This window comes from Canis lupus, chromosome 32 (assembly GCF_048164855.1).
Source record: "Canis lupus baileyi chromosome 32, mCanLup2.hap1, whole genome shotgun sequence".
Lineage (NCBI taxonomy): Eukaryota > Metazoa > Chordata > Mammalia > Carnivora > Canidae > Canis > Canis lupus.
In genome coordinates this window covers 26,538,206-26,561,689 of record NC_132869.1, presented here as the reverse complement: position 1 = coordinate 26,561,689, position 23,484 = coordinate 26,538,206, and the positions used below count along the sequence as shown (strand labels likewise).

Genomic DNA, 23,484 nt, shown 5'->3' with positions numbered 1-23,484 from the left:
GCTAGTCACTCAGGGGCCAATAAATTGGGGGCCAATAAATTGCCTTAGGTTGGTCATTTACATTCAGAATCTGAATCAGTTAAAAGCTTGAGTGCATGCTACTCCAGGCTTTTTGGCAATCCAATTAATTCTTACATCCACTGGTCAAGGTAGTTTTGTTATCTGACTTTACGAATGGGAAAATTGAGCCACAGAAAGTTTATTTTACATAATTTATTTTGTTTTTAAAATATTATTTATTTATTTATTCTTGAAAGACACAGAGACACAGGCAGAGGGAGAAGCAGGCTCCCCACGGGGAGCCTGATGCAGGTCTCGATCCCAGGACCCCAGGATCACACCCTGAGCCAAAGGCAGATGCTCAACCACTGAGCCACCCAGGCACCCTGAGCCACAGGAAGTTTAAACGACATACCAAGTCACACTATCTAGTAATCTTTTTTACACGTAGAAGTACACCCATTATATATATATATATATATATATGTTATGAGAGCAACGGGGAGGCAGAACTTGATTTTAGGACACCTTTGTCCATTTTTGCGATTAAAGAAGACCAAAAGGACATCCGTGAGATTCAACCTGGGTGCCCATACAATCAAGATCTGGGAAAATTAGACCGTCTCAGTCTGTGGCAGAAAAACCCTGCCTGCCCCGTGGAATTCTGAGTCAAATGGAACACTAGGTCTTCCTTGATCTGGATCACAGGTCCCTGGAGTGACCCCAAAGCCCTTTAATCTGGAAGATTCAGGCAGCCTCCTTCAGGGAAAGAGGCCAGCCTCCCCCACCCCTTACCTCACCTCCCAGTTCATTCGGAGCTAGCCTTGTTCCCCGAAGGCTGCCCAAACTGAACTGTCCTCTGGGAACATGACTAATGAATGACCTTTTGTCTCTGGACTCTCATCAGTGTCCTTTCACTTTCAGAAACAGACCTTGAGGTTAGATGGATACGGGAAAAGCGGGGTGGATCTTTGCTACCTAGAACTGCTAAGGTCATAACTTACTTCTGTTTACAACACTAACACAAGTCGTGTAAGCATTGTACATTAGTGTCATGTGTTGGGCATGCAACCTTCATTTTTAAATACTCTGGCACAATTGCTTTGAATTAATATTTTACAGCTATTTAAAAATGTTGCCTCTCATTTCTCAGTTCTTTTGACCTTGTGCTATTTGCATACTTTGAAAGTCTAGTTTGTAGTCTTTCCTAGTGAAGACTTTTCCCTTTTCCTACCTTTCAGCCTAAGACTCAAGATAAATGGCATTCAGAGTATGTAATATCAGTTCCATTATTTAAAAATGGCTAATTGATTTAAAATTAGAATTGGTAAGTTAGTCCTTGTCAAAGCAAGCTTTATAAAGCCCTGCTTTTGCCAGTAAGAGATTACACCTATTGAACCAAAGCCATGTCTCTATAATATCAAAACACTGACTTTAAAGTGAAAAATGCAATCAATCATCTAGGTGTTTTCCTATACATTGCCATTTGGGTGTTTTTTCACTTTTTAGCCAGATGTTTTGGCGTGAAGCAAAGCAAAGAATGGAAGTCAACAGATTCACTTCTGCTCTAACTACCTAGATATTTCAACAGGAGGCTTCTCTCCTCCCAGGAATGATCTGAACATTTGCTTGATTATTTTACTTTATGTAGATAGCCTCTTAATTAGAAGTAAGGTAGGGATTTTTTTCATTAAAGTTAAAAATAACCTTTTTACCTTTGATTATAATAATCAAAGTCTCCCAGCTTTACAGAGTAGCACACTGAGGTGATCAGTACAGCTCCTTATTACAATAGAAACTTAATTTTGTATAGTTAAATGATAGTGCTGTGTGTTCTCTTTTGTCCACAGATCTTTTTAAAGTGCAGTGTATCAGTAGAAACAATGGAGCAATCACGTAAAAGGAGATAACGGATATATGACAAGTCCTTAAACTACTTCTTTGTACTGCTTAATTAAAAGTAATTGAACTTTTTTCTGTAGATAGATCAATCTGGTTATTGATTTTGCTATCTGCTACTCTCCTTTGATGAGCCAAAAGCAGTTTAAAGTGGCAAGCTGAGTAAAATTCAACTCTCCAAGGCACAATCTACTGCAGGGTTTAATACAAATCATTTGAAGCATTTACTATTAAAAAAACAAAACATTTTATTACTGAAATAAAACGTGGCAGCTTTATGTTAAAGATTCATTGAAGATAGGAAATTATTTACACCTAACTCCTATTAATGCCTGCTGCTTTGGAATTTCGCGGGGGGTTTAGAGTCCCCAATTAGAAAATTCATGGCAGCCTCTCTGTATTATCACAGTCACTTTGCTGTGGGCTGGAAAGTGTGGCAAATCTGATTTATCCTCGATTATCTTCCTGCTGCAGAAGTGACCAAGTAATGTGGCTTGCCTTGCGTGGCTAAATTCACTGTTTTGAGTCTTTATCCAGGTAACTGCTGAAATTTATAAAACAACGTAAAGGACTTCTAGGTGCATCAGATCCCCGTGGACAGTCAATCTGGATTCCTTATCCCATCTTCACTTCTTTCCACAGTGATGGGATTTGTTATATCCCTTGAACACTGAGTGCATGTTAAGTGCTATTTAGTATATGGAGGAAGCCAAACGAAGCCAAGCGAGCTTTTCTCAAGTAACTTAGAGAAGGAAGAAACTTCTGTCTTAGCCAGCTAAGCCTTAGGCACAGTCACGTTTTATCTCGCTTAAATGTACAACAGCCCTGCAAGGTAGATGGGCCTTATTTCTGTTCTTACAGAGAAGGGAACAAAGCTCAGAGAGTTTGAGAGTCTATTTGAGATGGCTCAGGATTGCATAAGTGATAAAAGGCAGGTGTACATGGGGGTCTTTGAGCTCTTGTATCTCCACTCTGGTTGGTTCTATACGGAAGATAAAGGAATATGCGCAAGATTAATCACCTCTTCTTCACTGAATTTCCTTATTTCTCTATTCTGTTTTACATTCACATGCAACTCTCATAACACTTAATCTTGGTGATTGATATATTAAGCAACATCAGTCTCTCCCCTTGTCCTAGGGAGAACAGACTTCATGTTGCTTTGTTATCCTGATGGTTTCATTTGGAAAAACAAAATAAAACAAAATTGTATAAACCAGCCCAGGCACCTTGAGTTGGCTTTCAAAAAACCTGTCTTTATGGTTCTTACTGTTTTAATCCAGAAACACAATGTTATACTCCATTCACATTTCAGATCACCTCTCTTGGATCCTGAGATACTGTTCCTTTCAGATTTGGGAAAGCACAGGTCTGTTTGGCGGAAGCCTTTGTTGCAATAGAGAGTTGTACTTGTTAGATTTCTTAAACATATTCCATCAGGAAGGGGTAATATTTCTGAGATAGGGAAAAACATGACGTTTCCTGCCCAGAATCTAGGATGCCATGAAATATTTACAGGAGAAAATTATACTTACAGATTTTTTCCTCCAAATACCTGTGTAGAGTATTCCTAACAAAGTGCCCTAATGAGTTTACACTTTAATTCCTTTAGCCAAGAAAAGGAACCACGAGCCCAACAGCTATGAGCATATTATAAAAACTTCAGCATTTGATGCCCTTTTCTTTCTTTTTTTTAAAGATTTTATTTATTCATGAGAGACACACACACACACAGACACAGAGAGAGAGAGAGACAGGCAGAGGGAGAAGCAGCCTCCATGCAGGGAGCCCTATGTGGGACTCGATCCCGGGTCTCCAGGATCAAGCCCTGGGCTGAAGGCGGTACTAAACCTCTGAGCCACCTGAGGGATCCCTGATGCCGTTTTCTTCTTCAGTCTTGGATGCTTAGATTCTATTGAGAAAGGAACATATGGAAAAGGAATCACTTTGATGCAGTGAAATTGTTACCAGCTCCTAAATGAGTCAAGGTTGGTCATTCCCATTCTGCTCTGTTTATCCAAGACCACCTGCCTGCCCTGTGGGAAGTCATTAGGGTGATTTCGAAGTACCCTTCCTGGGTCCTCAAAGATAGCCCCATGGTTGTAAGAGCACAAAGCTGTTCTTTAATAAGTCCAATAAATAATTTTCTACCAGCATATCACAGTAGTCAGACTGCTGCCTGTCCTCTGGCAGAAATTCATGCTTCCACACTTGGGGGGACTGCAGAAAACATCCCAGGACCTCATCTCTAAGCAGAATCACATCAGGAATGGAAATCACCAGTTTCCCTAACACATTTTGCTTTCAAAAAAGGAAATGAAAAATTATTTTGCTGTCACCTGTGTTGATTGTGTTGAAGAAAAAGGGGACTCAAGCAACATTCCTTGTGCAGAGTAATTGTTTAGAGACACGGTGAAAGAAATGCAGTGAGGATTGCTCTTATGACCCAGGAAGCCATCACATCTGCTTTCCAGAGGAACATCAGCGAAGATTAAATTTAGAGAAGGCACTAGAATGGGAATTAGGATGGGGGATTTCAGTCCCTACTCTGCCACTGGCGGTGGGGGTGGGGGGGATGTAATCTTAGGCAAGTCATTGGACTCCTTTTGAGAAGTTTATTTAGTAACATTTCTCATTGGCGTGGAGTATAACTAAGGCCCTTTCCAGCCTTGTGAATCTATCTCTTCTTGACCTGAGCAGACTCCACTAACTATATTTAGGTCAAGAAAAAGATATTCATTCATTAATTAGTGCATTTAAAAATAATGCTTTAATTAAGATTTGGCTGCTAATGTATGATTGTGGCATACCGCATAGTTTCACAACAATACAATACAACCAGTTCTTTGGGAGAGGTGGGCAATTTCCAGTTGTGCTCAGTGTTGACCTTGCGTGAGTTTTAAAATGTTTGTTGTGGGACTCTTTTTGACCTAAATTTCGCTTTTTCAGAATGGTGTCTTTCTAGTATATCAGTTGCATGTTCAAGTACTAGACATAATTGGAAGAAGAGACCACCGCTTCTGAACCCAGAGGACTGACTCTGATGTGGGTACAGAAATAGGTTTTTGAAATGGTTGTAGAAACATCAACATGCACTTGGAGAAGGAGCAAGACAAGGCTGTGGGGGTAACAGAACTGATAAACTCCTATTGAGCGCCCACTGGTGGCCATGAGTGTTGGACACCCAGTAATTCAGATGAACCCAGTCATTAGAACTTGTAAGCCACTGGGGAAGACATCTTCCATTCAGGTGGCAGTAGCTTTCTAACGTGACATGTTGAAAAGTATCCAGAAGTTCAACTGGAAGATATTGTGATCAATTATCGATATCTGTCAAGGGGCTGGACAGGAGGCTATCACAAGTACCCTAGATTAGCCTGTCCTCAGTTACCGGGGATGGTACCGTCATAGACACAGAAGCTGAGGGCTGTGGAAGCTGGGAGACTTGCCACACAGTTGGTGTGAAGCCAAGAGCAAAACGCTAGCACTCTGCCTCCTTCACCTCCTTTTACTGTAGAAGAAAATTAGACTGCTGAAGTGATGTCGCATTATAGATAAACCCCTCGGCGTAGTCAGTTGAAATAATGAACCACACTACATAATTGGTAGTGGTCAGATGAGAAGACTACAATTCCAGTTTGGCTTTGCAGATTGCAGATCACTCAAGAGAGCTCAGGTGTCGATGTCCAGGGCCCCAGAAGAAAGGGGTTCCTTCTGAACCAGCTTTATCCTAAAGAGACTTAGCAAGGTACTGTGGCTCTTGCAATCTTTTTAGGTAAGTAAATAACTCCATTATCTTGTTGTCACAGAGTGTATCTAGAACAATGTCCTAGATGAACACTGATTGTCGTAATCTCAGTCCAGACAAGAAAAGGTAGGGAGCATTCAGTTAGTGGGATAGTATTCAGCATCGGGTAGGGGCCTGCTTCTCTGGATGGATGAAAATGGTTCTAGGAGTCCAGAGACCTGGCTCCCGGAATTAAAACACATATGGTTTTGGTTTTTGTTGAAAAAAAGCAACGTCTAAATGTTGAGCAACTACCTTTTCACGGTGCCTTTTGTAGGTACTGGAGATACAAAAACAAGGATGACATAGGGACATGGTATTTGTCCTTAAGGAGCAAACAGTCTAGGGGGGACCTAGGTAAAGTATTATAGGAAAATATGACACACAGGCAGAAGTCAGAGAACAGCAGTTAGCTTTGAGGGGATTTGGGAAGACATTCTCAAGTATTTGAACTGAGTTTTGAAGGATGACCACATCCTAATGTCATGTCAGGTAAAGAAGGGAGGGAAGGACAACAGGCTCAAAGACCCTTACTTATGACAATTCATGGCATGTTTGGTGTGATTTCAGTATGGAGGGCATAGAGAGGAATTTAGATGCACAGATTTTGTATCATTGTGCTCCTCAGTTTATGGCACACTATATGAAAGAGGAGTCTTATTTTTTTTTCCACAGGCACCCACCCCGATCTGTATTTAAGTATAGGCATATCCTTGATGGGAAGCACAGTCTTACTTTGTCACGATCTGTTTTTCACTTACATGCGTGGTGCTGTGCTATAGATGTCAGTCCAGCTTAGATACTTGGTGAGGACTGGCTAGGGATGAGACTAGAAAGGCTGGTTGGGACCAGATTATGAAGGAACCCACCCCTTGGGAAGAAATCTGTATATTTATTTTGGAACAGTACAAGTGTCCCCTTGAAGGTCATGCAGTAGTGAAGGAAACTGCCTGCCCCAGGGCACTCATCAGGGTCCAGGGCTGAGGGACGAAGGTGCCAGACTATGTAGGTTTTTTTTTTTTTAAGATTTTATTTATTTATTTGAGAGAGCAAGAGAGAGAATGGGTGGGGGGGAGGAGCAGAGGGAGAGGCAGAAGCAGACCTCCAGCTGAGCAGGGAGCCCGGGGTTGGACCTCAATCCCAGGACTCTGGGATCATGACCTGATCCAAAGGCAGACTGAGCCAGCCAGGTTGCCCAGACTCTGCAGGTTTTGAGTTCCAGTTCCACTAAATGCCTAGCTGTAGGCAAGCTCCTTTACATCTCTGAGTTTCAGCTTCCTCCTCTATAAAACAGGGATAATAGTGCCTGCTGCATGTGATAATTTTGAGGATTAAAAGAAGTTAATACGTGTAAAGTGTGTAGAACAGCACCTGGAAAATAGTAAGCACTCATATGTTAATTTTTATCATCATTCTCTTGATTGGCTGGGTTTACGATTCTGACTTTGCGGGAAATGTTCTAATTATATTCTTTCTGTTGCTTTTGGCCAAACTGAACATAGATCTTTAACTTAAGGTTATAGTTTAGCAGAGATGGGGAGCGGGGTAGGGTGGGGAGGGGACCAGTAATGTGGAAAGGAATGGAAAAGCTCTGTACTTAGCATTTAGAGACCTACACTCAGGTTTTTGCCCTGTAAATTATTCTCAGGATAAACTTGCACTTGTAACGTGAGCCTTCATTTATACATCTGGAAGGAAAATACCTACATCGCACGTTTGTGACATAGATGAAATGAAATAGTGAAAATGCTCCAGGATACCATAGGCATCTAATACTGTTAACAACCTGAATTATTCATTGACTGCGTGTTATGCATGTACTTTGGGTTAAAATAAATTCCTCTCCCAGGTTCTCTTTCTGCAGGTGGTTTTCCTCTTCACGGTGTAGTGAGGCATGGTTAGATGGTTCTCTGTTAGCAGGACTCTCAGAGAAGGCCTGATTTAGCAGACAGCCTGTCTTTTTAAGCTGTGGGTCCACAGAGCCAGGGCTTTTTCTGAGGTCACCTGTGTCCCATCCTCATAAGGATGTCCTCCAGGCTTCCGCCAGGCAGGTGTGGCTCTTTGGTTGGATTTCTCTGAGGCCCACCAATGACCAGTCTGGCATTTTAGAAAATTGGAATATAGAGGATATTACCTTTCAGTGGTATTCAGAGTAGGTGTTCCATAAATACTTGTGACTTGTTGCCAAGTCGTGTTCTCAGAGCTTGTACGGTGACAGTCTTCCCTCTGCAGAGCAGGACACTTGCTCCAAGGGCAGGTGCTGATGCTCCCGTATTTCTGTCCCTGTCATGCCTAGCACAGAGCCTCAAGGGAGGTAGGTGCAGACTGAGTGGTCATGGCCAGAAGAGGTAAGGACTCGAAGGGACACAGAGAGAAGATGCCAGCTGCTTCCCCTTTCCCACACAGCTCCCCTCCCCTGTCCTCCTCTTCCCTCTCTCATTCCAGCTCCTCCCTCCCCATAACCAGTGTGGTGACTCGCTTCCTAGTCTGAATTCCCCTCTTTAGGAGATAGTACAGTATTTCTTTCGTGTCCTCTCCTCTCAGAAATGAAAGGAGACTTTTCTTCGTTTATAAAGAAATGGCCCTGGCCACTTCTGGAAAAACTAGTGGTTAATCAGTGACTTTGAATGTAAATACATATGCTTAATACAGAATTACATTGTAAAATTCCCAGGCTGATTTATGGCCTCCGTCCGCCTTCATTAACGTCGATTCTGGGGGAATAGTAAATGGGAATGGCCTTCACAATTGAGGTTGAACAATGGACGCTCTGGGTGTTGTCCACTTTGTAACATGATTTACATGGAAGCAAACCCTTCCTTTCCCAGGGTCACCCCTTTTTCATCTGGAGTGTAGGACGGGTTATATATAATCCAGAGATAGGAACATTTGCTGTCAAATACTTGTGCTGATTTAGAGCTGGGCCACGAAATGGTCACTATTAATAAAGAAGGAGAAAAAAACCTAAGCTGAGGCTTTGCAGGGATTCCAGGTTCTTGCTATGTGTCATCGCTTGTCCAGTCTCTGGCGTTTTTACGAAGTGGCCATAATGAAAGTCAGATTAAATGCACAGGATATATACATTTAATCAACAGCCCTTGGAGTCTGTGGTGCTGGAAGAGTTATAAGAGCCCCGTGAATGCAAATTTATTGCAAAAGAATCCAAGGGGTGGGGGAATGAATGTCTGCTGAATGGTACTACCTGACACGGGACACCAAAAAACCTTCCAGTGTGAGTGATTTAAGTGTAAGGTTTGGCTTGTAAAGCTGCCAGCTGCTTGGTTTCAAAACTTGAAACATTTCCAAAACATTGGATGAGGCACTTTATATGTGCACTAGAGTAAATACTCTGGTTTTACTGCCAATTTAAATGTGCTCAGTTTACAGTAATGAGCTTGTATAGGCATTACCTTGTTTATAGAAAGTGGAACAGGAAGAAATGAACATTAACCATTACCAGTAGCAATTCCCATTGCCTTCTACCACAACACTGACGGCAAGTATAGTTCCTTCTAATTTGGGAACATGTCACAACTGACATTGGTGAGTACTTGGCTTTAAGGCCATGTTGCTTCAACAGAGTAACAAATGCTGTAATTCAACGTGACTCTGATAAAGCTGCTCAGACCAGTTGGCTGTTTCTTACTATTTTTCCTAAAACAGATGTCAAGAGCATTCTCAGATATGGGAATCGTGGGGCCGTAGAGTAGGTAGGACTGATTATACATAATTGAGTTTGTTTTAGCCAAATCTGTTCTCTACGAGTGAATCAGTCATGGGAATGATTTATTTTCTCTTTAAAAAATTACTCGAGTGTGTTTTGATGCACTCCATGGAAGCAGTGGCCTTTGTCTTTTGGGATAACTGGCACCAGAACCCCTTTGGCCCTCCTGTACTTTTGAGATCCTACACTGGAGCCAGGCAGACATATGTAGCCTGAAAGACATAATTTGCTCAGCCTAGAAAAGAAAGAAAATCTAGAAATCTAAGGAGACACTAGCAAGCACAATGCCTAGAAGAGAGTAGGTGCTTCATAAAAACTGTGGAAGGAGATAAGGGAACAACGGATGGGAGGTTGTTAATAGGAGGAGAGCATGGAAATTCGTATCTTAAGAGACTTAACGTCATGAGTTCTGCTGTGTTTAGACTAGACTTTTTATAACAAAATTGTCCCTACTGATTGCCTGGGACTCCCTGTCTTTATTTCTGCATTTGTTTACATGGCTTCTGAGAACCTTTTGGCCCAAGTACATGTACTTAGGATAGCAGGATTATGCTACCCAAGAATACCACACTTCCCCCACAGTGTAATCCCTTCTCCATTGTGTGGGCTACCAACAAAATGCAGATGTTGACCAAAACCACGAACATGATACATGTCTGCCAAGAGCAAGATTCTGATGACACAAGTCTACGGCTATCACATTGTTCTTCTACTATGAGCTGTGTATGTTTTCTGGCCAGTCTGGCTTTAATGCTTTTTCTGATTGTATTTGCAGGGCAAAAAAGAAAAGAAAGCTAGTTACCCAGTATTGAATAGTTCAGAATGCTCTCAGACCCTCTCCTTTTCCCTCTTACCCCCCGCCCCCCTGCCCCATTTCTCTTCCTCTTTGGTCAGTAGGAAATCCATAAGGCTTATTTTTCTCAGTCTCTTCTATTTTAACAACTGTATTTAACAAATATATTTGTTTTCTAACACTATTTTTTCAGTGTTTAGTTTTATCTTCTCTAAGTCTCTTCTTCCTATTTCCTCTGCCATATTTTTCACTCCTTTTAATTGCAGCTTGTTCTAAATATATCAATTTATAACATTTAAAAGAATCTCTCCCTTCTTTCTGTGACTGTGACTAGTTTGATGAGTCTGACCTCTGTACTCTATGGGTTTTTGTGGTTTGGGGGCCCTGCTTGCCCAAAGGCACCCTGCTTCCTCTGAAGACAGTGCTGCAGCAGAGGCTGGGGCCAGGATTCCAGGGCTGCTCAACCACCAGAGCTGCTTGGTAGGGTTCAGTGACTGCTGGTGGGAAGGAGAGCAGCTAAACTTCCATTTCTTCCTTCTCTGTCACCCTCCTTAAACCAGGGTATCGGATCATCTTCAAAGAGGAACTGAAGTCAGGGAGGAGGGGCTGATCGGGCCAGCTGAATCATTTTATTAGGGATAGAGTTTCTTTCTTCTACTTTATCCCTGGGTCATACTCCCTCATTATTTCTTGTTTTCCTGAAGTGTTCTGCTAACATGTCAGCCCACACTGATGTCTCTCTCCTCTCAGGCAGACTCCTTCAGTGGTTATCTCTATCATTCATCTTGACACTAAATCATAGAATACCTTACAGTATTTAACTTTTCTGAAAGTAATCTTGTCTTTGAAACATAATAAGCTCAGGACAGCAGCGAGTAGAGTATGTGTCTTCTGTGGGTCTTCAGTAATACCTGCAAACAACTCAGTGTTTAGAATTGGCTTTTTGGTTTTTTTTAAAGATTTAATTTTAGGGAATCTGCACAACCATTCTGCAGCTTGAACACACAATCTCGAGATCAAGAGTTGCATGCTCCATTGACTGATCCGGCCAGGCACCCCATAGTAGGCTTTTAATAAATATTTGTCCATTTTTTCTGTGAACCCAGATTTCTGCTCAACTGTTCCTTTCTTTCTTAGTTCCAACTCACTTTTTTTTTTTTTTCCTATCGAAACCTGTTTCTACAGAGGAGGTTTGGGAGGGTGAGAGTTTTGCAGGTCCCTCAGTTTTGTGAAGTGGTTACATGGCACCTAGGAGTCATAACTCTTCTTTAGACCTGTTTTTTATTATTATTTTTAAAATTCACATAATTTAAAGGGTTAATAGTTGCTCCCCAGTATTTCCTCTTCTGGCATTAAAGTAAACTATATGTTCTAAATAGAAGGGACTTTCTTTAGAGTTCACAGAGATCTAGTTCACAATAAACTAGATCTTGCATGAACTAATGTGTGTGAATAAATATATGCATTTAAATTTCAATTTCCAATGATTTGTTAGTAATATATTGATCTTGAATCTTGAGGTTTTGCTAAATTATACCTTTGGTTTTGTGTTTTGTTTTTTGTTTTTGTATATTTCTTAGGAATTTTTACACAGTCATGTCTGAAAAGCAAGACAATATTACATTTTCAACCTTTTTTGCCTTTCATTTCTTTTTCTTGCTTTATTACATGGTATAACATGAAATATTACAATATGACACCAAAACAACTATCCATGCATACTTTAATTTTAATGCATTGATTAATTGAAAGAACATTGATCTTAAAATGATTTGGGGACAGAAAGAAAATGGAAAAGCTGGCTTTTCCATAAAATCATGCTAATATCACCTTTAAGAATAGTAAAGTAAACCTCCATCAAACAGCAGCAGAATATGCATTCTTCTCAAGTTCACATGGAGCATTCACTAAGATAGACCACGTTCTGGACTAGAACGCACACTTTAACAAATTTAAAAGAGTAGGAATAATATAAAAAAACACTCTCAGACCACAATAGAATTAAGCCATAAATTAGTAACAGAAAGATAGCTAGAAAATTCTGAAATATTTGGAGATTAAGTAGCACATCTATCAAAGAGTAAGTCTTGAGAGGAATTAAAAACATTTTGAATGAAATGAAAATAAAACTGTTCAAAATTTGTGGAATGCAGTGAAAATACTACTTAGAGGAAAATTTATAGCATTGAGTTATATATTATAAAATAACAAATAGTCTAAGCTTCTACCTTAGGAAACTATAAAAAGAAGAGTAATGTAAATATCAAGCAAGCAGAAGAAAAATTTAAAAAATTATGGCAGAGATCAGTGAGATTGAAAGCAGAAAAACAGTAGGGAAAATCAATGAAACCATGGGCTGGTTGTTTGAAAAGGTCAATAAAATTGATAAATATCCAGCCTGTCTAACAAAGAGAAAAAGAGGGATGACATAAATTACTAGTAACAGAAATGAAAGAGGGATCATCATGGACATTAAAAAGATCATAAAGGAATACTGTGAGCAGCTTCATGCCCACATTTGATAACTAATGGGCCAATTTCCTGAGAGACGCATTCTACCAAAACTCACACGAGGAGAAATAGATAACTTGAATAGCCCTATATTTATTAAAGAAATTGAGTTTATAGCTAGAAAACCTCCCAAAGAAAACTCCAAGACCAGATACCTTAACTGGTGAATTCTATCAAATATTTGAGGACAAAATAATACTACTTCTACACAAATCCCTCCAGAAAAATGAAGAGAATACTTTCCATATTACTCTTTGAAATCAGTATTATTCAGATACCAATACTAAAGACTTTTTAAAAATACAGAAATTCTTAAAATCTCAATACCTGTTTAAGTTGGCACCCACTCGAGATATTCATCACTTGTTGCCTGCCCCTCCACAGTTCTTTTGAAAAGAAAGTATTCTGACCCAGGACTTGGCCCTTTAATATAAGCCTCAAACTAAACTACATGATCTTCTTCTTACTGGTTTCGTATATTTGGACCTAAGAGCAGTCATTTAATTTACAACTGGAGGTGTTTGAAAAAAATGTGCTGGAACCAATCAGATGTTCTTCTCAGGAGGTTGACCTAAGAGACACATACAAAAGGAATAAATAGTTGATGGTGAGAGCTGAGAATGGAAACTCATATTTGCTAACCATAGATGGGCCCATATAAATTCAAGAAATTGAATTACGGGATCCCTGGGTGGCTCAGCAGTTTAGCACCGCCTTTGGCCCAGGGTGTGATCCTGGAGACCCTGGAACGAGTCCCACGTCAGGCTCCCTGGATGGAGCCTGCTTCTCCCTCTGCCTGTGTCTCTGCGTCTCTCTCTCTCTCTCTCTCTCTCTCTCATGAATAAATAAATAAAATCTTTTCAAAAAAAGAAAGAAATTGAATTAATAATGAATAATATTCCAAAAAAAGGAGCACTGGTCCAGATGGTTTCAGTGGTGACTTCTACCAAACATACCAATTCTCTGCAATTTTTGCCAGAAAACAAAAGCAAAAGGAACACTTTATAACTCATTTTATATGGCCAGCATTACTCTGATACTACTACCAGATAGACACTTATAGGAAGAGAAAACTACAGACCAATACCTCTTACTAACATACATGTAAAAACTCTAAAGAATATTGGCACAGGGGATCCCTGGGTGGCTCAGTGGTTTAGCGCCTGCCTTGGGCTCATGGTGTGATCCTGGAGTCCCAGGATCGAGTCCCACATCAGGCTCCCTGCATGGAGCCTGCTTCTCCTTCTGCCTGTGTCTCTGTCTCTCTCTTTCTCTCTGTCTCTCATGAATAAATAAATAAAATCTTTTAAAAAAAAAAAAGAATATTGGCACATAAAATCCAACAATATTTTATACACCACAACTAAGTGGATCTATTCCAGGTATACAAGACTGGTTCAAAATTCAAAAATTGTTTATTACAATCTGTCAGTCACATCAACAGGCTACTGAAAAAAATCACATGATAGTATATATACATCTAGAATTAGCATATGACAAAATCTAACATCCATTCATGATAAAAAAAAAACTCTTAACAAAATAAAAACAAAGGGGAATTTCCTCAACTCAGTAATAAACATCTACATAAAACCTATGCCTAATGATGAGAAATTAGATGCTTTCTGTCTATGGGAACAAAAAACTGCATTTTGTGACTCTTGCTTAGCATTGTGCTGGAAGTCCTAGCTAACACAGACCAGAAAAGGAAATAAACTGAGAAGGAAGAAATAAAACTGTCTTAGTTCATAGATGACATGATTGTCTAGGTAGAAAATCCCTAAGAATTCACTAAAAACAAAACAAAAAACTCAGAAAAAAAAAACCCCTTCTGGAACTAATAAATGATTGCAGGATATGAGGTTAATGTACAAAAGTCATTTGCTTTTCTGTATATCAGCAATGAACAATTGGAATTTGAAATAAAATACACAATACCATTTACATTACCACAAAAAGAGAAATATTTACGTATAAGTCTAACAAAACATGTATAATAAGATCTGTATGAGTAAAATTGATGAAATTAATCAAAAGAGAGCTAGATAAGTGGAGAGATAGTCCATGGTTTGGAAGACTCAATATTTTTTAAGATGTCAGTTCTTTCCAATTTGATTTGTAGATTCAGGCAATCCCAATCAAAATCCTGCTAAGTTATTTTGTAGACATAAACAAACTAATTCTAAGGTTTATATGGAAAAGCAAGAGACTCAACAATATTGAAGGAGTAGAAAAACGTTGTAGGACCTGCAATACTCAACCTCAGGACTTACTGTGAAGCTATAATAATCAAGACTGCGCTGTTGGCAAAAGAATAGACCAATTAATAGAGAGCCCAAAAATAAGTGCACACAAATATAGTTAGTTGATCTTTGACAAAGGAACAAAGGCAATAATGGACAAAGAATAGCCTTTTTGACAAATGGTACTGGAAAAACTAGACATTTACATGCAGACACTGAATTTAGATACTGACTTTACACCTTTCATACAGATTAACTCAAAATTGGTCATAGACCTAAATGTAAAATGTAAAACTATAAACCCCTGAAAGATAAAATAAGAGAATGTATAGATGATCTTGAGTTTGGCAGTAAGTTGTTAGATACAACACCAAAAGCATGATCCATGAAAGGAAAAATTGATATATTGGATTTTCCTAAAAATGAAGAGCTTTTTTATCTGCTAAGACACTGTGAAATAGAAGAAAAGACAAGCCACAAACTGAGAGAAAATATTTGTAATACACATATCTGATGAAGAACTTGTATCCAAAATATACAAACAATTCTTAAAATTCAACACTAAGAAAACAACTCAATTAAACAGTGGGCAAAAGATCTAAGACACTTCACCAAAGAAGATATATAGACAGCAAATAAGCATATGAAACCATTTTTAGCATCATATGTCATTAGGGAATTTCAAACTAAAACAACAAGATGCCACTACACTCATGTTAGAATGGCTAAAGTCCAAAAACTGAAAATACCAAATGTTGATGAGAATGTGAAGCAACAAGAGCTCTCTCATTCATTGTAGTGGGAATGCAAAATGACACTCACTTTTGGAAAACAGTCTGGTAGTTTCTTACAGATCTAAGAATAGTCTTACTATCTAATCCAGTTATCCTGCTCCTAGGCATTTACTTACATCAGTTGAAAATTTATGTTCGCACAAAAACTTGCACGTAATAGCGATTTTATCCATAATTTCCCCATTTTGGAAACAATAAGATATCTTTTAGAAGGTGAATAGATAAACTGTGGAACATCCATACAAAAGAATATTATTCAGCCTTAAAAAAATCCAACAAGCCATGAAAAAAATATGAAGTAAAATTAAATGCAGATTGCTAAGTGAAAAAAGCCAACTTGAAGAGGCTACCAGCTATGTGATTCCAATTATATGTCATTCTGGAAAAGGTAAATTGATGGAGACAGTAAAAAAAAAAAGATGAGTGTTTCTGAGGGGTTTATAGGAAGGGGATGAGATGAATTCGTGGAGCACAGTATTTTTATGGCAGCGAAGAAACTACCTGTATTACACTTTAATGATGGATACATGATATTATGCATTTTTCAAAACCCATTGAAGTATACAATTCAAAGAGTAAAGCCTAATGTAAATTATAGACTTTAGTTAATAATGTATCAGTATTAGTCCATAAATTGGGACAAATGTACCACTCTAATGCAAGATATTAAAAAGAGAAGAACCTGAGGAGGGGAATATGGCATATGGAACATCTCTATAACTATCTGCTCAGTTTTCTACAAACTCAAAACTGTTCTAAAAATTAAAGTATCAGTTTTGAAAACCAAGACAGCATGACCAAGCATATTTGAAAAAAAGTACAGCAAAACTCTTAGAAATAAAAATATAAACATTAAAAATATAAATATTAAAATGAGCAGATTAGACCCAGGTAAAGAGAATTGGATAACAGGACTGAGGAAATAGCTCAACTGCAACACAAAGGAAAAAGGAGATGAATGGAAATAATTAAGCATTCTTCAGTAGAAAGTTGAGGAGGGAATAAATTCAGCTACACACATACATGCACATGTATAACCTGCACAGTCACCTATATACGTAAACATACACATTGGGATACAAATAAACCATTAAAAATGTCTATAGCATATTGTTAAATTTTCAAAAACAAGTTATAAAGCTCATGTATATGGGATATATTGTTTTATAAAATTATGTGTGTATGTATGTATTGGGCCTAGAGATATGAATATATGACCTTTGGTTATCTGTGGGTGATGAAATTTGAGGTGAAATTTTACTTTCTTGTTTTTTTTTTTTGTTTGGTTTAAATTATTTAGAAGAATATATCCCACATTTACAAAACAATAAAGCTATTTTTACATAAAATATTTTTAAAGAGGGGTAAAACATGAGTAGTTACTGGACATTGAGGGTAGACTACAATGGTGTAACTCTTAAAGTTCCAGAAGGAGACGGTACAGAGAAAGGTGTTCAAGGAAATTATGATAATGATGAAGAATACTCCAGAATTTATGAGACAATTTCAGACACTATAAGCACAATGCTTTACTGTTGAGATAAAGAAATTGGTACTTGGACATACTGTGATGAAACTTAACACCAAGTCAAAGACAAGATCTGAAAAGCAACCAGACAGAAAAGGCTAATCATAAACAGGAAGTTATAATCAGAAATTTACGGCAGACTTCTTATAAACACCATTGCAACTTAGAAAATATAAGAATAATAGATATACCCAAAGTATTGTGAAAAAATACTTGTCTATTTAGAATTGTCTAACCTTCTTGGGATATCTGCTGAGAATGAGGGTGCAGTAAATATGTGTTCAGAATTTAGACTTTATTCCCCCAAAATCTTGACTAAATGAAAATCTAAGCAATCATGAAAATGAAAATCTTTAAAAATAGCAAATATAAGAAGATGTTTGCTATATAAAATAATAATTTACAACAAATAAACCCCTGGAGGAGATTAATTAGATTAATTAGATTTAGTGTTCTAAAACTATAATGTTAAGATATATATTAACTTTAAATTTGAAGTTGTTAAATATGCATGATAAAATATCATGGATAACCAATGAAAGAATAGAAATATAGTGTACAACTTCCAAACCAATAAAGTGAGGAAATTGAATTGTAAAGCCAACAACAGTTACTTAACTAAAAAAAAACAGGCAAGAGGAAGTAAACTAAACCAAGACAAATTGAAAGCATCCAGCCCGAATATCACACGGTATAAAACACAAAATATAAATACAATAAATACAAATGTATTAAATTTGCCAGTTAAAAGACAGAAATTTTTATATTGACTAAAATAAAATTTAGCCATACATCATTTGAAGACACTCAGCAAGACAATAAAGACATAGTTGAGAGTAAAACGATGGGGAAGATCTATCAGGGAAATGTTACAGAAATACACAAAAGCTTAGGTAGCTTTACTTATATTTTTTTTTAAATTTTTATTTATTTATGATAGTCACAGAGAGAGAGAGAGAGAGAGAGAGAGGCAGAGACACAGGCAGAGGGAGAAGCAGGCTCCATGCACCGGGAGCCCGACGTGGGATTCGATCCCGGGTCTCCAGGATCGCGCCCTGGGCCAAAGGCAGGCGCTAAACCGCTGCGCCACCCAGGGATCCCAGCTTTACTAATATTAAACAAAATAGGCTTTAAGACACAAAGCTTTGTTAGTAATCAGGAGGACTACTTCATATTGATAAATGGTTCTGTTTACCAGAGAATTTAATAGTTACGCACTTCTATTCGCTAACAAAATAACCTAAAATTTATAAACCTAAAAATGATGACCCTAAGGGATATGTTGACAAATGCACCACCAAAGCAAGAGATTTCATCACAGTTTTCTAATTATTGTTAGGACAAATAGATAAAATGTCAATAACAATTAATTTGTTCCATTACTGGCAGTGTTAACATTGATCACTTGATTAACGTGCCATCTGCCAAGTTTCTCCAAAAGTTCCTGTTTTCTCTTTGTAAATCAATAAGTATCTGGAGGGAAGATACTTTGAGACTACACAAACTATCCAATCTTTCATTGTGCTTTTATCCGCTAATTTTGCCATCCATTGATGATTTTTGCCTCTAGCAATTACTACTGTGTTATTTGAAAAATGATTATTATCTAATTTCATCATTCTTTCACAGCTATTAGTTGGAACTCTGCTATGAAGCAGAGCTTTACCTTATCCCCAATTTAGATATTCTTTTAAAAACTTGTATCATTTTGGGCTCTTGAATGTCTTTTTCATTCTATGGGTGATAATTGATTGCTATCATTATTTTGTTGCTTAAATTATCCCTGTATTGGTCATTGGAAGCCCCTTCACTTTGGCTTCTGTGGGTTTTTTTGGTAATGTCTCCATCAGTTTTTGAGTATGTACTTGATTTCCAGCACCACGATAGTCCAGGATCATCTTGTGTTTTCCCTGATACAGCCCCGAAATGAACTATTTCTCCAATGATCCCTGGTCAGAGAAGAACACTTTAGACAGTACTCAAAACTTTTAAAATTGAGAAGTTGAAAACCTGCAAATATTGGAGGTATTTGCTAGCCTGTGCACCAACCAAGTTATCAGTACAAGTTTTTTAAATGTCGTATTATAAGGTTAGGTCTACAAAAAAGAATAACCAATAAAAATACCAAATATTTTAACCTTCAGCATACCAGGAAAAATAGTCATCACATTTACTGTCTGGGTCCAACGAACTCTTTATATTTTTAAAAATTTAAGTTATTTTATGAAAAATTTACAGAAGTAAGAATAGATAAAACAAGAATTTAAACATAACAAACCAGATTTTTCTTCCATATTTTCCTGGGTCTTTGGAGGTATTGCCCAGAAATGGGCAAGAGCCTTTGAATCTGCTCATCAGTCATAATGTATGAAATAGGAAATACTCACATCATAAATATTGATTGCAGATTTTAAACACATCTCTAAAAGGTTATAGCTTATCATTACTTCTGGTTTCTTCTTGCATGTGTATTTTCACAATGTAATAGTATTGGAAAGTTTGAGTGCTCATAATTTTGTATAAAAGAGGATGGCTATCTTTCTACTCCATTATAACAAAATGTTTCTATTTTTAGTTTTATAAACAAATTAAATTGATCAATCCAGTGAAATTTTCTATTTCTACATAATATTTGTTCTTCCAGTCACCTTTGTAAATACATCTACCTTCAGCATTTGTCCATTTATGAACCATATCAAGTAAATTTTGCCTACAAATATAAAAGTTAAAAGAATTGTCACATTTGCTTTTGGCTAAGCAAGATGGTCCAGGTTTTTGTTGCAAAACAGTAAATAATTAACTCTCCTATTGAATCAGTTAGAGTATCATATTTTCTTTGTGTATTTATAAATATCATTTTTTTGCTTTTTGATTCTTGAGTTTGAGAAAATTTACTTATTTATCCTAAAGACTTGTAGTCCAAGATTTTCCTGAGTCAACTTCAGTAGTTTCCAGTGTTTCTCTTTGCCTTCATCTTCTGCTCATCTACAATTGCAAAAGATTCACCTTTCTTTGTAAATCTTCTCTATATCATCTTGGGCTGAGATGAAAAATTCTGAATTCCTAGCTTTTCAGTGAAAGCTAAAAGAATATGACAAAGATGGTCTCCGGACTTCTTGTATGTGCTTTCAAAAGATGCTGCATTTGTTTGGATAGCACAATAAGAAAACAGAAGGATGATAAGATAGTTGTAATGTACTTATTTATTCCTTATTGGGCAGTCCCATAATTTTTTGTTTTGTTCTTTTTAGCATGGTTGGAAATAAATGATGAGTGATAATGGAAATTCCTAGGATGATGAAATAGCAAATTGTTTCAAGATACAGAGAAAGGTCACTAATATCCTATAATGTATCTTAAATTTATAATATGACCGTGTACCTTAATGTATCTTAAAATTATAGTATGACCGTGTACCTAAAGGAAAACAGAGATTAAGTTTTATTCCCTTAAAAAGTAAGTAATTTTTCTCTTTCATCTTTGGAAGACCTCTAAGAATCAGTAAAAGTTGTGAAATATCAACTCTTACATATAATTAGAACTGCTCAGTGAAGAAATTAAAAATTAAAATTGGATTAAAAAGGTTAAGAAGTTTCAGTCAAAGAGTGAATAAAGAGAATAAGGAATATTGGCAAGACCCCTCTTCCTTAAACCTGATAATAGTTTTCACTCTAGAAGTGAAACTGATCTCTTAATTTTTTTCCATTTGTTTCCTTGGAGATCATATTGTGTTTCAAAGAATATGCAGATCTGATGAGCTGGGAACTGTTAGGAAGTTTGTTAAATGGAGTAGAAAGAGAACTAGACCAGGAGTCCAAGAACTATGATCTGATTAAGGCTTGGACTCTAACTAGTTGTGTTTCTTTGGGCTGAGCAGTCCTGCAAATTCTAATGTGGTAGAAGGAGCAGTTGACTGACCCAGAACCACAAGAATGTGCTCCGCCAGACTCTTAATCTGCCATCCTCCCAACTTTCTCATCTTTAGTAGAAATAATAAAATTCTGCCATTAGAATTGTTGTGAATATCTAATGAACTAGTAGAGACTGGAAGACCCTGGAGGGCTGGAACTGCTAGTCATCTTTGCCTGTCGTATATCTAGAAGTATCTATCTATTTATTAAATAAATGCATATATTACATTAAGCATGTTTATAAATTGTACATTTAAAATGTCATGCAATTACAAGGTCATTGTGTTTGTGCTTGTTATATATGAATTAAATGCTTAAGCAGATTTAAGGTTTTTTTCACTTGATCTTAAAAGCCTTCAAGAGGGCTCCTAGATGGCTCAGTTATTTGAACATCCAACTCTGATCTCAGCTCAGGTTATGATCTCAGGGTCCTGGGATTGAGCCCTGTATCAGGCTCCATGTTCAGCAGAGAGTCTGCTTGAGATCCTCTCCTTCTGCCCCCCCCACTCCCCCATATTGCTCTCAATAAATAAATAACTCTTTTTTTTTTTTAAACCTTCAGGAAAAGAAATCTTCTTCAACACAGGCTCATTGTTTTATCAAATCAAAGAAAAATAAAGCTTTGGAATAATCTAGAACTAGATATTTAAAATTGTAGATCTATCCTCATTAGCCTCATCTGTGACTATTAAAATGGCAGTCAATAACAAATCAGTTTATCATTGTGCTTATTTTAAACTGACTGATGGCTCATAAGTTCAGAAATTTTCATTGTCACACTATAAATTTTATAGAGTAAAATATTTTTGTCTATTCTTTGAGCTTTCATAGTCTAAAAATACCTGTTTGGGTTTCCCAATATCAATAAAAATTTTTATATTTCTTTACCCACATTTTCTTTTTCATCAACTCATTTCTTAGAAATATTCTGAGATATTAACTTGAATAATTTTTAAACTATTGGTCTCTTTGCCATTTTAATAGAATCTCCATTTCCTTTATAAGGAAACCAAAGGTCTTAAGAAATCCTTGAGAGACCAGTTTGAAAGACAGGCCTTTTCCCTTTGTTGAGCTGTGTAGCCTACTCAGCAAAAGGAAAGAAATCTAACTTGGATTTACACATGTAACTTGTTTAACTCACTGATTAGTTTGCTCAAAGTCATTGCTCAGTTTAGGATCTGACTCTAAATTAAGTGAATGCTTACTTATTCCAGGCTTCCTTGAGTTCCCCTGGGAAATTACTTATGCCTCTGACAAAGAAACTAGGATCTCAAGCTTGATGACTATCCATTTGTTCTATGATTTACTCCTTTTGGATAGTGGCCAGAGTTTGGACAATCAGTAAATGTATTCTCAGCCTTAGTGTATCATTTGTATGTATGTGGCACTCTGTCCTTCCATCTTTGACTCTTTCACTGGTTGGCAGGTTCACTAAAGGTAAGAAATATGTTTAATCTTCAGATGACCTTGGGGTAAAAAATATCATGGAAGAAATTCCTGAATTCCAGAAGAGGCTGGACTGCATGCTGTTGGAGGGTCTCTGGTAATGCTTCGAATTCTATGCTTCCCTTAGATGCCAGCAAGCATGGAGAACAAATACTACTACCGTGGTACTTCCATAATACTTCACCATTGGATGGCTTCCTCTCACCCGTCTCACCAACCTCTTTCTCTTGTTTGCTCCCTCAGATTTTTATTAACAACGAGTGGCAGAATTCAGAGAGTGGGAGAGTGTTCCCTGTCTATAATCCAGCCACAGGAGAGCAGGTGTGTGAAGTTCAAGAAGCAGACAAGGTATGTCTTTCTTAGAAGAAGGTTCCCTATGACATAACTGCCTTCAGACAGCAAAGCACTAAGCTTGTGTTCTCCCAATGCCAGCACTGACGTTCGTTCATCACCTCTTCTGGGAAAGCAGGTGGTGTTTTTCCTTGATCTGGAACATTCTGTCTCTTCAGTTGTGCCTCTTCCTCTCTCACAGGCAGACATAGACAAAGCGGTGCAGGCAGCCCGCCTGGCTTTCTCTCTTGGTTCCGTGTGGAGAAGGATGGATGCTTCAGAAAGAGGCCGCCTGTTGGATAAGCTTGCAGACTTGGTGGAACGAGACAGGGCAGTTCTTGCAGTAAGTAGTCAAAAAAAAAAAAAAAAAAATCAAGGCTTGACCGTAAGTTTACCATTCCAGTGAAATGTAGATTCCTCAGTTTTCCCACAAGTGTGATGTGAAGCCAACCTGGGAACGAGATGAGTACGTCATATATGTGAGAAAGGCGAGGTGCGTGGCTTGTGGGAGCAGGCAG

General features: G+C 37.7%; 1 protein-coding gene across 1 annotated transcript in view; it reads left to right on the top strand.

Annotated features, from left to right (window-relative positions):
• ALDH1A2 (aldehyde dehydrogenase 1 family member A2) overlaps nt 1–23,484 on the top strand; it is a 96,143-nt gene that overhangs the window by 17,283 nt on the left and 55,376 nt on the right. Inside the window, exons 2-3 of the mRNA XM_072808809.1 lie at nt 22,880–22,984; nt 23,169–23,309. Coding sequence (XP_072664910.1) covers nt 22,880–22,984; nt 23,169–23,309 — 246 coding nt within the window. The remainder of the gene's footprint in view (nt 1–22,879; nt 22,985–23,168; nt 23,310–23,484) is intronic.